The following is a 16,157-nucleotide window of genomic DNA, read 5'->3' as shown; positions in this document are numbered from 1 at the left end:
GTGCCAACTGAACTCCAGGTCTCTGTCAGATGTTGACCCTGAATTATTCAAGAAGGTGCTCATTTCTGTAATTTGTGTCTGTAATGTCTGTGTCGAGTGTCAAACACTCGCATGGTTGAAAGCCTTTGCTGAAGGTGCTGAAGATCCGTTTGACTGCGCAACAAGATTCTCTGCTTCACACCTACATCCATGCAGTTGGACTTATCAAACTGGTCTGACTGAGGCGCCTTTCCTGTATGAGTAAGGAATTGGATTAAGCAAAATGGGTGGCTCGTTAGTTGAAATATTGGATCATTGGTGTCCTAAAAAAGATTTTCACGGTCTTTCAATGCTTAAAAAAAATGATAAACGTGATTTAGTGATTTATCATCCTGTGAACAACAGCACATGGTTAAACGAAGAGGGAACAATCATGCTAACGACCACCACAAAAGGAACACATTGTAATTCAACGTTATTGCACAGAATGGTATCTCAGATGTACCACTTTTATTGTACTCCAAAGATGTGTCACATGCCAATGTTTTCATCATCAAGAGGTGCATCAAAACGTGGGAAGCAGTTGCCCGGTCGGGTGAATAAAGACGTTTTTTTTTCGTTCCCTTTAAAGGATCTCAAACTTAATTTGAGTTTTTGTGCACCTGATTTATAAAATTGCGGCGTTGAGGACAATCACTCTTGCTCAGGCCTCCTGGTGGACAAAGAGTAATACAAAAAACAGATTGTCCTTTTGGCACCGATCCGGCTATCGGAGTCAGTATCGGACTGATATCTGTATCCGTGCATCTACTCTTCACACAGCAGCGGCCGCTTGGACTCTCCTTTCCCAGAGTTGCCTTGTGAGAAGTGGTTTGCAGGCGTTTTGAGGAGAAGTCTCTGTATCCCCTAAGTACTGCTTATTCTGCTGCCAGACAACTATCTCGACAATGACAAAGAAACCTCATAGGGCTTTGCTTTATGTGCTAGCCAAGGACTTTCCGTAACGTCCACTTCGGCCCAAAGCACCACAAGACAATAACAACGTGTTCACACCAAAACACGCCGCGATTATTTGTGTCGCGTTTATTCGCGCCGCGTGTGGTGACGAAAGGGACTTGGCTTATGACCGTCGCATCTCTCCGTGAAAAGAGCGATCTTTTCCGCTATCGACTGTGGAAGAAATAACCACTAATTCCGCTTAAAACATGGGAACATCAACTGCCCTTGTGTTTGTGTTCATAACACCATCCGTAACTGCACACAGCTCGGTGAATTTCACCAACTCAGGAACTGCGTCTGGCTTATCGTTATGTTACGGTTCCTGCTGTTCACCATGGAAATAACCACTAGTTCTGCGTTATACTTTTAGTGTAAATTCCACAAACGTCGGAACATCAAACTTCATTGTGTCTGGGTTCATAATATTATCCGTAGTCCCACAACAGCGTCTGAACGACGGCCGCTATCAGCGCTATACTTCAAGGGGACGAGTAGAAGTTTTATTTAAGGCCGGCGGTGATGACGGGCGGAGCTTCTCAATGCTGATTAGCTGACGCAACTCAACTTTTAGTCATCATATATATCTTAAAAAATTTCTCATTTCTCACATCAGAATGATACTTACAATTATCATTTAGCCTTTTGTCCATGGCTGCTTTCATAGTACTGGTCCAGTCTGAACATAAAGACCTAGTTTTAAAAGGTCTTTGTTGCCCTGTTAAATCAAGTTTATGAGATTGTTGATTGCAAGTCTGCCGTTACCCTGTTGCATGTTTGTTTTTTATTAGTGAGAGCGTTTTTTCCTCGGTATTCTTCGCGTCGTGGAATCGGCTCCTTCCCAAGTGCAGCCTGGCAGATAATGGCTGTTTTGTTTAGCAGTAGATCTGCCTCAAGTACATAAGATGCATTATTCATCTCCCACTTAAGATTGCACTGGAAAGCGATTGGAGGACAAACAGTTTTCTGAGTTGAAGATGTACGTAAGGAGGAGATGGGGGAGGGAAGCTCTTTTGTCGATGTAACACTGCATATTTAGTGTCTGTGCAATGTTTTATTGATGTAAAGTCCTGACCGACTTGCTTTAGGGTGGACCAACCTGATGAAATCCTTTCACACTGGCTTGCAAGGTATTATCAACACTCTTGCGTTGTAGTAAATGTTGCTTTCTGAAAGGTGTTTCTGAGGAACACTTGGGTTGGCTGTTGATAAATAGAATGGATGTACTTTTGGGGACAAAATGGCATAGTATACTCCCCACCTCCCTCCCATATGTTGGCGCCATCTGCATGTGGCCCAGGCTTTACCGCTTTACTGTATCAGCCTGTTGAGAAGTTTTCTGCTGACTACAAGAAGAACTTCTACTTGACCCTTAGAACACATTTCCAAGCCAGTGGAGCTGCTCTTTGATTGTGAAGCCATGCTTATTCAAGGATGTAATCTGCACTGCACAGATATGAGTTGGACCATGCTAGGATGAAGGCTTTTAGATCAATGTGCCCGACAAGAGAATAGGGATTTTTCGACAAAGGGGATCCAAACACAAGTACAAATGAAGAAAATAAATCCAAGCTGTGCATGGACACAGGAGCAAACACGGGGGGCTAAATGCTTTCTGTTCTTTGTTTCAAACTTAATGTTTCCGACATGGGAGGTGTCGTAATGTGTTGCCAGGCGTCCGACAGAACATATACATATTTACATATATCCTCCTGTTTTGCTCAATCCAGTTGCGTCGATGGGCCATGTTACAGCTTTTATGCTTCAAAGTCTATTTTCCCGATCGTAACTACAATGCAGCCACCCGGAGTTACCCCTTCCTACGTTATGGGGAACAGGGACGGCGCTTCCCACAGAGATCATACTGTTAACGATTATTATCATACAACGATCATACGATGAAGATCAGCTCATGACAATATGCTGGAGCTTCTTTTGCTCTCATTGTCAAATGGTTTGACCGACGACGGAGACGCTTCTCTTAATACTGATTAGAAAGCTTAAAAAATATATATAAATAAATAACTGCGTGCACTGTTCTCATCTGAGCAGCTGATTTACTTATCAGGTAGAATATTGTGGGGTCACTCCAATATGCTTCATTTGAACAGAAAAAATGACTGAACGGAACAGCAAACAAACAATATTGAAAACTGGCAGTCCGCTCATCTGAGACCTACAACAAATAAATACATACTTTACTCACAAATACACTATGGATGTTTCAAAGAGGTTTCAAACAAAGATTTATTGAATCTGTACCTCTGCCCTTTCAGTCTCTTTTCGCGGAAGTACCTCATAGGCGTCATCTTTCTTTGGGTGCTTTGAGCGTCTCTCTGGGGGTCCTGTGGGAACGAGGCCTTCTGGCTCTACCTGTAGTTGACCTTCTCCCTCGATTACAGGGCTGAGTGAAAGTGAAATTGATGAAATTAATGAATAAATATAAAAATGTAAACTGCATGATATACATGTCGTATTATTTAACTAACCACTTTTTTTTAGGTCACTAAAACCAAAGGCGTCTGTAGAATTTTGACACATCTGGGGTTTAGCCTTGAAAAGTTTAGCTGATGCGTGCGCCGAAATTTTCAGGCGTAGAAACACTCTTCACATACCCTACACAGGTACCTGCTCTTCTGGACTGAATTGAATTGAGGCATTTCATGAAAAAGAAAATAAACAAGATGGTTGGACGTTATACCCTCACATTAACTTTAGCTTCTTTCCCCTCGAGAAGAAGCCCAAGCTTAATTATTTTTAGGTACACAATTCTCACTTCAGTTGCATTTACAGACAGATGCTAATAATAAAAGAAAGTTTTTTTCCCATGTAATACCAACTAGCAGCGACATCCCTCTAGTAGTTCCAGCTGCAACACACTTCGAAATTCTACATTTTAAAATAATTTCTATTCCCATTACCTCTTTAATTCCTGACCACCTTTGGGCGGAAAACATCTAAAAAATGTTTGTGACATCTTGTTGTGCTGCTACCCAAAGACAGCAGCTCGCTGTTGTGAAGTGCGTCTGCTGCCTGACGCTGTTTTGGGTGAATGACGTCTCGTGCGACCTGGAGGTGTTAGTGCCAAAGCCAAAGTAGTGGCTTTTAAAAGAATAAATATTTATAATTGTTACTCAAACCTGTCCAAAAACACTGTGGAAGCATCCACATAAGATAACCGTAATTTGATGAAGTGATCTTGGAAAAAAAAAAATATATATATATACTTTTTTTTGTTTTGAAAATTAATATTCGGGCCTAATTAAAAAACATCCGGGGCTTTAGCCCCGGATTTTTTTTAAAGATTGGATTACGTGATCCAATTCAATTTCTGAATCCTTTTTTTCTTTAAAAAAAAAACATTTTCAAGATTTGATCCAATCCGATAGCTGTAATCCGATCAGATTACTTTTGAAAAACTGGCCCCTAGAGCTAGCTATCATCAGCTCATATCATCGAGGCCTTAAAGTCATCCCGAAGCCGGCATGGTTTCATTGCTGAGCCTCTTGTCCACTTTTCTTTCAGCATTTTTCTAAATGATGTAGTGGGTGCATGGGTGTATAAAGATATGCTTAAACCAGCAGCCCACAACGTTTCGTATAAGACAATATTTTTACGGACCGGCATTCACGATGTTGGCAATAAATATGACATAATAAAATGATACAACCGGTATAAAGCCGTTTATAAAATTATTATAAAGTGCATGAATATACAACTCACCATTACGTCGAATTAGTGGGAGCCCTGAGCTTGTTTCTCTGCATCGAGCCGGTCCCATCTCGGGTAGTGGGAGACAACGACACCCAATGTGTGTTCTTAATGTTCAGTCGACTCTGTAACTTATAACCCACTCACAAAAACAGGATGTTGGAAATGGGAGCAGGGTTTTCAGAGGTTTTTGGCAATCTCAAGGTACTCTGTCAGACATGTATCAAGAGGTTAGGTCTGAGATTACGCACAGACCGATGTGTCTGGTCATTTTTCCCCCCAATTTAAAAAAAAAAAAATCTTTCGTGGCTCAGTTGTTAAAGATGGCTGGCTTAAAATACCAAAAGTAAAAGCACTAGATTATTGAGAATGACCCCTTTCAAAATCGTAAAGAAGATTTATTTTGTTATTGATGCATTTATAAGTTCATTGAGTCAGTGTTCGAGAAGTTAAAGGTGGAGCTCATTTTAACGCTGAACCACATACTGCTTAACCTATAATGATCTTTTATCTTGATTTAAAATATGAATCCCATGAACCATCTAATTAAAGCTTTAAAATATGTAATATATAGTCCATCCAGTAGTTATTAGGATACGGTCCAGACCAACTTGATGGACTGACATTAGCATCTCGTTTTACATGATACCTCCTGTGATTTAAATAGATGCTGGACAAGCTGCGAGATCGATGGACCAGGACTGGTCTCTGGGAGAAGCTGCAACAACGGAAAGCCGTGATTGCAGAGCCCCGTGGTGGTGGCAAAGGGGATTTTGATGAACTGCTTCAGAGGTACTACGATGCCATCAAGTACTGTGAGGAAGAACGAGGTGAGACATGTTTCCGGACAAGCTGATGGTTTTGCTGCCCCTCTGTATAAGATGATGTCTATTCATTTTGTGCAAAATTACATTCATTTGATCAAGTTACATTAATTATTACTTGATTCGTAACAAGAACAGCAAGTGGTGCTACTTCATCTGAACTTGACTTACAATAGAATAGTTCTTGTTTAAAGTTGCACTTTATATTGCATTATATTTACAGCGTTGACACATACTGTACATGATGTATTTGTTATAGATGGAGCGCTGCTGATCGCTGTCTGTAGGGGCAAAGTGAGTGAAGGACTAGACTTTACTGATGACAATGCCAGGGCAGTGATCACCGTCGGAATTCCCTTCCCAAACATTAAAGATCTTCAAGTAAGTAGACTTAAAATACGCCTGCTCGATAATGACAAAAATAAATTCATTAACAGTTTCCCCTCTTGTTTGAAGAAGCTATAATGTGTGAACATGCAACCTCTTTTGCGTTAACATTTGAAAGTCAATTTTTATGCAAAAAAATACTGTTTATGGTATTGGTCAACCTTTAGTATCATAAATGGGTTCTCTCACGCTTGATGCAGCAAAGTTGTGTCTGATGTTACTAAATGTTGCACACAAGGTCAGGGGTAGTACTCCGGGACATTTCAAAGAGATACAGTTACTAGAATTAATTTACTGTCCGAATCTCATCATGTGTGAATTGAGTCCTGGAGCCTTCCCAATCGAATAAATCAAATCAATGTGCATTTCCATATCATTGCAACAATCTTTATCTTTCAATTTCAAAGTAGCTCCTAACATTGTGCCTCATTCATCAACTGTTCTCGAGAAGGAATATCTTCTTAAAACCCACTTCCAAACTTTTCGTGAAGATTCTGACATTCACCAATGAACACATTTTTTTTTCTTTAGTTGTCCATTAGATGAAGAATTTTACAATAATATTTTGTTCACAATAGCAAAGCTATTGACACATTAGATTAGCGGCCTTTAGCCGCGACCACTCAAGCAACTACCACTTGTGTTTGATGTCCTAAGCAATGGACATCACCAAATAAAGGTTTAAAAATACCTGTACTAATCAATCGTAAAATAGAACAGAGGTTGGAAAAGAAATCACAGTACATCCAGAAGCTGCTGCCTGTATACATGTTGGTATTGGTACTATGATAACATTACTGTCTCTTTCTGTATCTGGAAGATATCCATCTCTTTTCTCAACATTTTGAATACCATGAACACAAAGACACATCTCACAGACATACACGTACAGATAAACGCACACATCAAATAAAAGCGTCTCCCTTTGTTGATCCGTAAAAAAAAATGAATCCCAAAGCTATGTTCCTGTGTGCCCCGTCCTTAGCAGAGAAAGTTGACCTTTAAGTTTAACTCTCTCCCCTACGCCCACCTTTCCTCCCCTTTAGTCCTGCGCATCCCCCCTGTCAGAACAGGACAAAGCTTTCACTAACCCGTTCTGTCAGTGTGGCACGGCATGTGGGTGATTGAAGCCTCCCATACCCTTTCACCTGAGCCAAAGCTGTCAGTTTCACCATTGTCAGCTTTCAGGCCATTGCGTCTTCTTTTTGATCAGATTCATTTTTCTGATTTAGAGATATTGTGTTTGTGCCGGTGTTTCTGTTCATGGTCTAAAGCATCCCTCAAAGGAGGTCATATGAGAGTTTTTGACCATAAGGGCACTTATATTATTTTATGAAGCCTTGGTGGCACGAGGTGAAAGTCTTTAATTTTACAGTGACAGGCATTTACGCCCAGTGTCTAGTCAAAAATGTCCCAATCTATGATGTATGTATATTTGGATAAAACAAAATTATATATATATATATAGATATATATATATATATAGATATATAGATATATATATATATATATATATATATATATATATATATATATATATATATCTATATATATCTATATATATCTATATATCTATATATCTATATATATATATCTATATATCTATCTATATATATATATATATATATATATATATATCAGTGTGTATATATATATATATATATATATATATATATCAGTATATAAGGTCCACATAACAATGGTGGTTCTAATAGAAACCAATGGATGACACTAGGAGGTTATGAAACAAATCTTATGGAAACATCCAACCTTAAAGTGAAGGAAATCATTCTATTAACTAAATCTTATCGGCGAAGAGTGCGTTGTAGGTTCTTCAGCCAAGCAATAAATACATTGGGGCTGTGTATCAAAACTCAATGCGTATATGGATCAGATATCAACTTATTTTAAAATCTGGGGATGTTAAATAGTTTTCCTAATATTAACAAAGTCCAAGAAAAGACCAAAAGACACTGAGTCTCTATGAACAAGTATTTTGTGTGTGTCACTAATATATTTTCTTCCTCTGTGCTATAGAGCCCAATAATGTCCAACCATTATTAAAACACATCAATGAGCAGCACTGTTGCACTGGGTGACCTTTCATTCCATAAACCAGTGTTCATTTTATCAGCTGTTTTTTATTTACTCTTTTTGTTTTGAAAATTAATATTTGGGCCTAATTAAAAAACATCCGGGGCTAAAGATTTTTGGATCATATTAAGTGAACCTCATCCTGTTTTTCCCTGTTTTATGTTCTCATACGTATGTGAGGATAAAATACGTCCACATGATATCTTAGGAAAAAGCAAATGTGTCTGTAGTTTGATTGCCAGGCGTCCATCTCTTGTTCTGAGGAGGGAAGCCTATGTCGATGTCCTAAACTTGTATTCTTTTTTATGGCCATCAGGGGGCGACTCTTCTTGTTGCAAGAAGAAATATGTTTGTATAGAAGTCTATGAGAAAATGACTACTTCTCTTATGATTTTATTCCCCCAGTAAACATTTAAAAAAAAGCAGATAAGACCATAAACACATACACACTGTCCTGTTTAAGCAAATACTTTGTAGACCACCAAATGTGCATCATTAAAATAGTCCCCAACAAATGCACTATTTACTCCTTTGAGGAATTGACTGAGCTTGTATGGTTATTAAGTAGACGTACTAAGACATTGTTGGTTTGTTTTTTCTTCTTGTTTTGATAATTGGCATCGGCACAAAGGGATCGTACCTTTTTTAGAATCAAAATATTTCCACTAATAAGGCCTATGCTCAAGAAGACTGAGACTGTCATGTGTTGATGCATCAGTTTAAATTGTTCAATAGTACATTGTATGTATCATGATATTTTATTCATTGGGGTGACAAAATAACAGAAAAAAAACACAAAACAAGGTAGTAAAAATTCATTCATGACTAGCCCCAATCCTTTTTCGTAAAAAAAAAAAAATGTAATTCCGCTGAGGTAAGCGTATACAATAATGTGCCTGATGGAGAATAAGACAGGAAATACAAAGATGGAGCAGAACACCAGGAGGAGGATTGAAGAAGCCAAAGCTGGTTAAGCCTCGGTGGAGCTGACCAAGCGTGAAGAGACCGTGCATTTCTAATGACATATTCTGTTCTCCACATGAGCAGCCTTTGTTTTTGCTACATGTGCTCGGCCCCTCAGAGAGCGCCTCACCTCCTGCTGCAGCTCGTCATAATGCTTCTGCAGGATCTGTTTGCAGACACTTTAACTTTGTACTGCAATTGAAAGTCACACCAGAACCGTAGATTTAGTTTTTATTAAGCTCCTCCCATAACCACCATTAACACTGCATCATTTAAATCAATGAAATAGTTAGAAAATGTATGTCTGGATATCCAGATAAAACACTTCATAATCAAAGTCTATGTATTGTTGGAGATTATGACAACAACAGCAAGTTAACATACATACATGTATAGTTTATAAATCTGTTTTCTTTCTTTTTTTCTAGTCAGGTACTGTTTAGTAGTAAGGGTCCCTGTGAGGGACAAACCACTCCTTCTTTGGTTCATGTTCAGTCTGTTGCTAACTTTAAAGATGTTAAAGACCAGCAATTGATTCACTTTATAGAAAAGCAACAAGTGCTTTTCATATTTTTCAGTTCAGTTTTTCTTCCTCAGTGAGAAAACTCCAGCCAGTGTTGTCTTGAACAAGTGCTCTGAGCATCTTGTGATGCGAGGAAAGTTCTGCTTTTTGACAGAAGAGTAAAGATCCAGAGGTTATGCTGATTTAAAGTGCTCTGCATAATGGATCAGGAGCTTTGCGCATGCGCAACTAACTTTCAATCTCGACGCGGAGGCTGCAGGTGTGAACGCTTTTTGGGGTGAAGCTGCTTGTTGCCGGTAGACTGCTGCTTTTACTGCTGTGAAGCTGCTCTTTGCTGCCCCGCTGCTCGTTGAGAACTGAAGCTACTGAACAATACATGCTTTCACGTCGGTCGGCGAGGCTACGAAATCGCTTGCCTTCAAAGTGAAAGCAGTGTCGCTGTAATGCGTTCATGGCGTTTATCTTATTTAATTATTTTTCATGTTTGATTGACCTCACACGGGCAGGACTGGGAGAGCCGTAAGACGCCAGGTCCGAACTACGCCGTCTGGAGATATTTAATGCGATAAGCCCCTCCCAATGCAAAAAAAAAACAAACAGACATGCAGTTAACGCATGATCAAATAGTTTCAAGCTTTCATATTATTTCTATTGTATCCAACCATTTCTCAGTACCACCGCGGCCTAATAGATGGCGGTCTAATGCCCACCTGTTGCAAATTTTTTTTGTGGCGATATGCGTGGAAGTGCTGTTGCAGAATGAAGTCTTTGTGAATAGAGTTGACCTCTGATATTAGTTTATAAATGACTATGGTTGACTATAAATGACTATAGTTTATAAATCACACTTTTCAGTGCGATTTTTGACACTGGATCGTGCCAGAATGCATTAACTGTCAAGTCCGTACACGGCAAGATCGGATATTGCTTACATTGGGATCCGATCGTCGAGATCACAAAAATAAAAAGTCAAGACAAGTGCATCCACAGAGCAAATTCTGCAGTAGTGCTGAGATTTCTTCCTGTATTCAGCATGGGTCTGACCTGCTTATGAGCAGAACTTGATGACTGTTGTCTACATCTTATGATGTTGACTCCTGTCAAGCAACAGTAAGTAAAATCATCATTCTCAAGTCTGTAGAACTTCCTCTGCATTTATTTCATAAGCATCTCTGTCTTTTCTTAATCTTCAGCGTTGCTTGTTCCTCTTCAGTCTTCCCTCTCAACTTGTCTTTTCCTCCCCCCACTAATTTCCCCTTTAGTGATAAAGGCAATGTGGCCCTCAGAGAAACCCTGGGGGGCTATAAAGGTCTTTGAGCTAACCCCATTACACTGCTGAGAAGATGGAGACACTGACACTAATTACTGTCAAAGCTATGCCGCTAGTCGCCGTAGCCCTTAACGCTCTGTTAAAGGAGCACTTCCTGTATACTGATGCAGCACTCTGTCAAAGATAAAAGGTTCTTTAAGGGGACACACACACACACACACACACACACACACACACACACACACACACACACACACACACACACATGCATGCATAGGCACTAACGCATGTAATGGTGTAGTCACTATTGGATAGTCAATACTATTACATGCAATGGCCAATTCCACTAGAAAAGGCATTCAAGAATTGGTGTACTCTGAGTAATGATGAAGGTTCTACATGCAGTCCTCTGTACTGAGGTGGTTCTAAACCAGTATTGCCTAAGTGGCCACAACCTTTTATAACACAATGCAGCTCTGTTCGTGTGACATGCCGACCTCTGCCACCATATCGCTCTTGAAACTTCTCCTTCTTGTTTGTTCACTGTTCAAGTTTTACCACTGGAAGGCGAGCTTGGTGTTTCAAGGTCAGAAAATACATAATGCGCTTTAATTTTAGCGATAGACCAGCCGAGTGATCAGGCCGATTAATGCCAGTTTGGGATAGTCAGTATCGCAAGATGCCTGCGATCATAAGGCTCTCTCAAAGTCCAACAGCTCACTGGCTCGCTCACCATACCAGATCTACTGCCAGCAAAACAGGTAGAAATTGGAAAAGTAGTAAAAGTCGCTCTTGCTTAATTTGATTTGTGGATGATGAAGCGATGATGCGCGTGTCTAAAAACCTGGAAAAACACTAGGACCAGCAGAAGAGAGGAGCACACTGTAGCTTTGCCTCAGTGATAGAACAAGGTCATCCTTCCATCAGAGGATCGGCGGTTCGATCCCAGGTTCCACAAGGCCATGTTGATGTGTGTGTGTGTTGAGAGCGTCTGTGCTTACGGTGTGAATGTTGTATGAATGTTAGATAGCCCTGATAAGCAGGTGGCTCCTTGCATGGTAGTTCCTCCCATCATTGTATGAATGGATGTGAATGGGTGAATGATGGTATGTAGCGTTAAAGAGCTTTGAGCGATTGTAAGACTAGAAAAGAGATTTTCAAGTCCATTTAACATTAACCGTTCACAGCCAACTCGCCGAACCAAAGGACAATCAATTATTTTGCTGGCGATGCCATGATTTAATCAGCTCCAGTTGTTAAGTGCAACAAAATGCAAAATTGACATTTGTTGGTATATTTAATTTTCTTTAAACCAGATTCTTTAGTATTTTTTATAACCTGAGACCTTTTTTATAGATTGTGATTGATCAATCTTTGTCACCTGCTGAACGTAATCAGAGAAGTTAAATGTTAATTATAAACTTCTATCGGGCGACCATTGAGAGCCTCCTGACCTACTGCTGCACTGTGTGGTTTGCTAGCTGCACAGTGGAAAACAGGAGAGACCTGCGGCGGGTGGTGAGGATGGTAGAACGAGTCATTGGGACCACACTACCCCCCCTCAGTGACCTATACGCTGGCCGGCTCTGTAAGAAAGCCAGCTCCATCTCCAGAGAACCCACCCACCCTGGGCATGCACTCTTTGCTCCACTTCCGTCGGGAAGGAGGTACAGAACAATCGTAACACGCACAAACAGACTACGGGGCAGCTTCTATCCACACGCTGTAAAAAGTATAACCCGTTTAAACCCCCCCTCCTCCAAAGGCTTAGGACACGGGCAATATTAACGGCACATGCACTTTAATCCACTTATTACTGATGTCTACTTGTGTTACTTTAAATGTCTACACGTTATGTGTCTATGGTTGTTTTTAAATGTTTGTCTTTGCCATGGGAGCAGCTTAAACTGTTTTTTGTTGTCTTTGGACAATGACAAAGTATTCAAAGTTCTTCTGATGAATCTTCTTTGCTGATCGATTCAGTGATGAGGGCTGTCAAAAATATTAATTTTAGTTGGTTAATTGTTAAACAGATATTTGCAATTAACAATTAAATAATTTCTCTTAATTTCATACCCCACAGTGCTGTTGTTTAACTTAGCAGTAGATCTTAACAAGAGACTTCAAGTGACTTCATGAAAGACTTCAGTGTGATCAATTGCAGATTTAGCAGGGTTCTCAAGTGTCACGCATTGAGCGTGACTGTCACGCATTTCGGTTTTAAATTACGTCCTCCCGCCACACATCATATTTCTCACGCTGAAAAAAATCTCCAGGCTATTTAATGTGCCGCAGCGCGCAGACATGACCTGGTCGCGCGCTGCCCTCACCACAGAGGAATCAAGCCCCCCCTGTGAGGAGCCACTCATCAGTCAATCAAAAAAAGAAATGGGTGACTTCCAATCAGAAAAACATATTTTTTTGTATCCGGGTAAGATGGAATGACAGGCGGGACTGAAGCCGTCCGGCGGCGCGTATTTGTCGTCGTCACGGTCGTCTCCCCCACCCACCCACCCACCCACCCCGCCAACGGCTCCAGGGGGGGTATATGTCACGCTTGCCTGTCTTCAAAACTTGAGAGCCCTGGATTTAGTGTTTTATCATTTAATAGGTTGCTGAAACGATGTTCTACCTCTTGCTCTCCTGCACAGTAATTGTTCTAAAACAGTTTTGTGGGCCGACCTAATGCAACGAAAAAGACATTCAGAACATAGACTGTCTGATTTTTGCTTCCAATATTTAACCCAAGGCCGGTGTTAGCGGTTCTTCTTCAGGTGGGACTTCAGGGTCAAAGTTGATGCTCACTTCGAGGTAACACTACATTTACTACCACTTGATTTCTCGCCTTTTTTGTAACATCGGCTCTAAATTCCCTTGATTGAAGAATCCAACTATTTTATGCAACATGGTCATGGTCCGCTCAAATGATTAAGTCATTATTGGTGATAATGGTGACGGGCCTATCCGGGACTCCATCATGGTCTAAACAAATAAATGGTGTGTATGATGTTGCGCCTTTGCTATTTTTCAACTGTGTAATTTCTTTCGGCTAAAGCGGTGGGCCTGAGCTATAGTTATGTGTTATTGTGTTTACTCTAAACACATTTACACCGGCATGACTGCTTCGTATTAGCGCCATATCTCATTTACAGCATATGTCTCGCTCTAAAACTGATCCCTTCAGTGCACACGTACGTGTACCTGGCGAGACGTTGTTCCTACGATGTCACTTCCATGCACCAGTGCTAACATGTGCATATTCTCTCAAGCGCACACATGGACCCAGACATATTAATTCATTCGTCCTATGCCACACTTACACGGCAGCACCCCATTGCTAGGATAAGAGGTAGGCCCAGCTTCTCTTCATTTAAACTACTGCAACACTTTAGAAGCCTGCATGGCCCGCATTCCCAGACAGGCATAACTCTTAGAAGCTACAGCCTAAGCACATAGCATGGCATTTTACTGGCCTGTTGTGTTATTGTGACAAAGATCAAAGGTTGAACTTGAAAAGTCCTCTGTAGAGAAAGGCCTGCCAAAGGTGGTATTGCATTTATGTTGAGTTTTTCCAAATGGCATGTTTTACAGTGAGCAGTCACGTCCTGCGTGAGTAAGTCAAACAATAAGTGCCTTTAACAAGCAATAAAAAGACACTTACAACTGATAAGGCATCTCTCTTAGTTTAATGACGGGCTCAGTCAACCTCTTGCTGCTGCCCTTTATTAAAGACAACCACGAGAGTGTTTTAATTCTGATGCCCGCAAGCATGTAAAATGGATGGATAAAGGGGATTTCAGAGGAATGTTGAGGAGTTTGTGGAAATCATAAAGCAGAGGGGATGATGGATGCTCCAGGCACTCAAGACTGTACACATGGCTTCATCATCAGCAACGGAAGGGAGGCTATATAATACATGATCACCACTTGTGCCGTCCTTGTCAGCACCACAGGTCAGCTCTTGAAAGACTTCTCAGCCAACATTCTTTCTCCTTAATGCACGTTAAGCCCTGCAACCCAACATTTTTCCACAATTCATTACTGTGGCTGGCTGCTGTTTAAAAATTGTTTTGATACTATTATCGATGCAATTTAAACTTTCAATATAGACCTTAGTTTGAAAGATACAACCAATTTTTCTCACATGTTGTAACGCAAGTAGCCATACACAGAAATGTACCAAATTTTGATTAAATCAAGAACTAATGAGCAGTTTTGAGATCAATTCCAGACAGGGATCGAGTTAGAGTAAGGACTTGAGTCTAAACAGCGGTAGGCAACCTTAGGCTGAGGCATGCGTACGATGTAGCCCAACCAATGTAGCTCAACCAATGTAGCCCAACCCATGTTCCACTAGCAATACATGTGCAGGACAATTTTTTGGATGAAATGTTGAATTGCCCTCTCCACAAGCCATTGTCAGATATACGGCGTGTTATTTATAATTAGATTTTTTTACCCCCTCATTCGCAAAGACCGTCTTTGATTGTCTGTTCTGCCTTTAGGTGTATTGCTGAAGAGCAAGATTAGTAGAAGGTTGCTAGAGTTAATGAGTTCAACTCGGGTGTGGATGTTTTTGTGAGTCTGGCGCCCTTCTTGTTTATTACTCATTTGTAGTATCGATATTAATAATTAATAATTATTGTGTTGTCATAATTAAACTTAATGTTAAAATGAATGAAAAAGTTGAGTCAAAAACCCAATGAGACAAGACTGAAACATGACTGAGATAAAAGAAACATTTTTTCAAGACGGAGACCACACCCCAGTACAACAGCCCTGTTCCCTTCAGATCCACATCCTTTTCCCATACACAACTTCCAATAAGTCTCAACCTTCATTTATAGTTAATAACTACAAACTGGTCTTTTTCATTCGTGTTCTCAAGTTAACTTTTTAGTGGAACATAAGAAAACAATTATCAAGGAATGAGTATGATTATGTGTGTAGCCTTGCTGTGAGCTGATCCATGAGCATGTTTGAAAGCAGTGTGATCCGCACACACACTCGCACACGTGGACACTGTCTTCCAGATGAACCACTCAGCTGTCAGCTCGGCCTTATGTGGCAGACAAGGCGCTCAGCAATCTCCGTGACAAGCACAAGATGTCCCGGACTGCTAGAGGCGTGCACACTGACACTGACGCACACATACACACACCCGGCCCAAAATGTAGCTCAAACAGATGCGCTCAGCTGCGAATCATGCCTACTGGTCAAATATATGTTTATAGGGATGAACAGGTTGCTGTAGAGGACGAGGCCAAAGCAAGCGAGTGATCTCTTGACATTTTAACTAATCCCTTCTAGCTTGTGGTTTCTTGCACATTTGCTAGCAGCCAGAATTGGCTTTTTCACATATGCAACCTGTCATGTTAGATCGGACGATGACATGGTACGGGTCGGGGAT

General features: G+C 40.6%; 1 protein-coding gene across 7 annotated transcripts in view; it reads left to right on the top strand.

Annotated features, from left to right (window-relative positions):
* The window catches only part of brip1 (BRCA1 interacting helicase 1), an 84,559-nt gene that overhangs the window by 24,154 nt on the left and 44,248 nt on the right, over positions 1-16,157 (top strand). For all 7 annotated transcript variants that reach the window (XR_011077971.1, XM_068585703.1, XM_068585704.1 and 4 more), the window contains exons 14-15: positions 5,354-5,516; positions 5,770-5,891. Coding sequence is in view for 6 of the 7 variants with exons in the window: in XM_068585703.1 (XP_068441804.1) it covers positions 5,354-5,516; positions 5,770-5,891 (285 nt within the window). In the remaining variant the exon portion in view is untranslated. The remainder of the gene's footprint in view (positions 1-5,353; positions 5,517-5,769; positions 5,892-16,157) is intronic.

Source organism: Clinocottus analis, unplaced genomic scaffold (assembly GCF_023055335.1).
Source record: "Clinocottus analis isolate CAN_PGR_092001 unplaced genomic scaffold, fCliAna1.0.p SCAF_2, whole genome shotgun sequence".
Taxonomy (NCBI): domain Eukaryota; kingdom Metazoa; phylum Chordata; class Actinopteri; order Perciformes; family Cottidae; genus Clinocottus; species Clinocottus analis.
The sequence above is the reverse complement of the archived record's forward strand: the minus strand, read 5'-3'. Positions and strand labels throughout refer to the sequence as shown.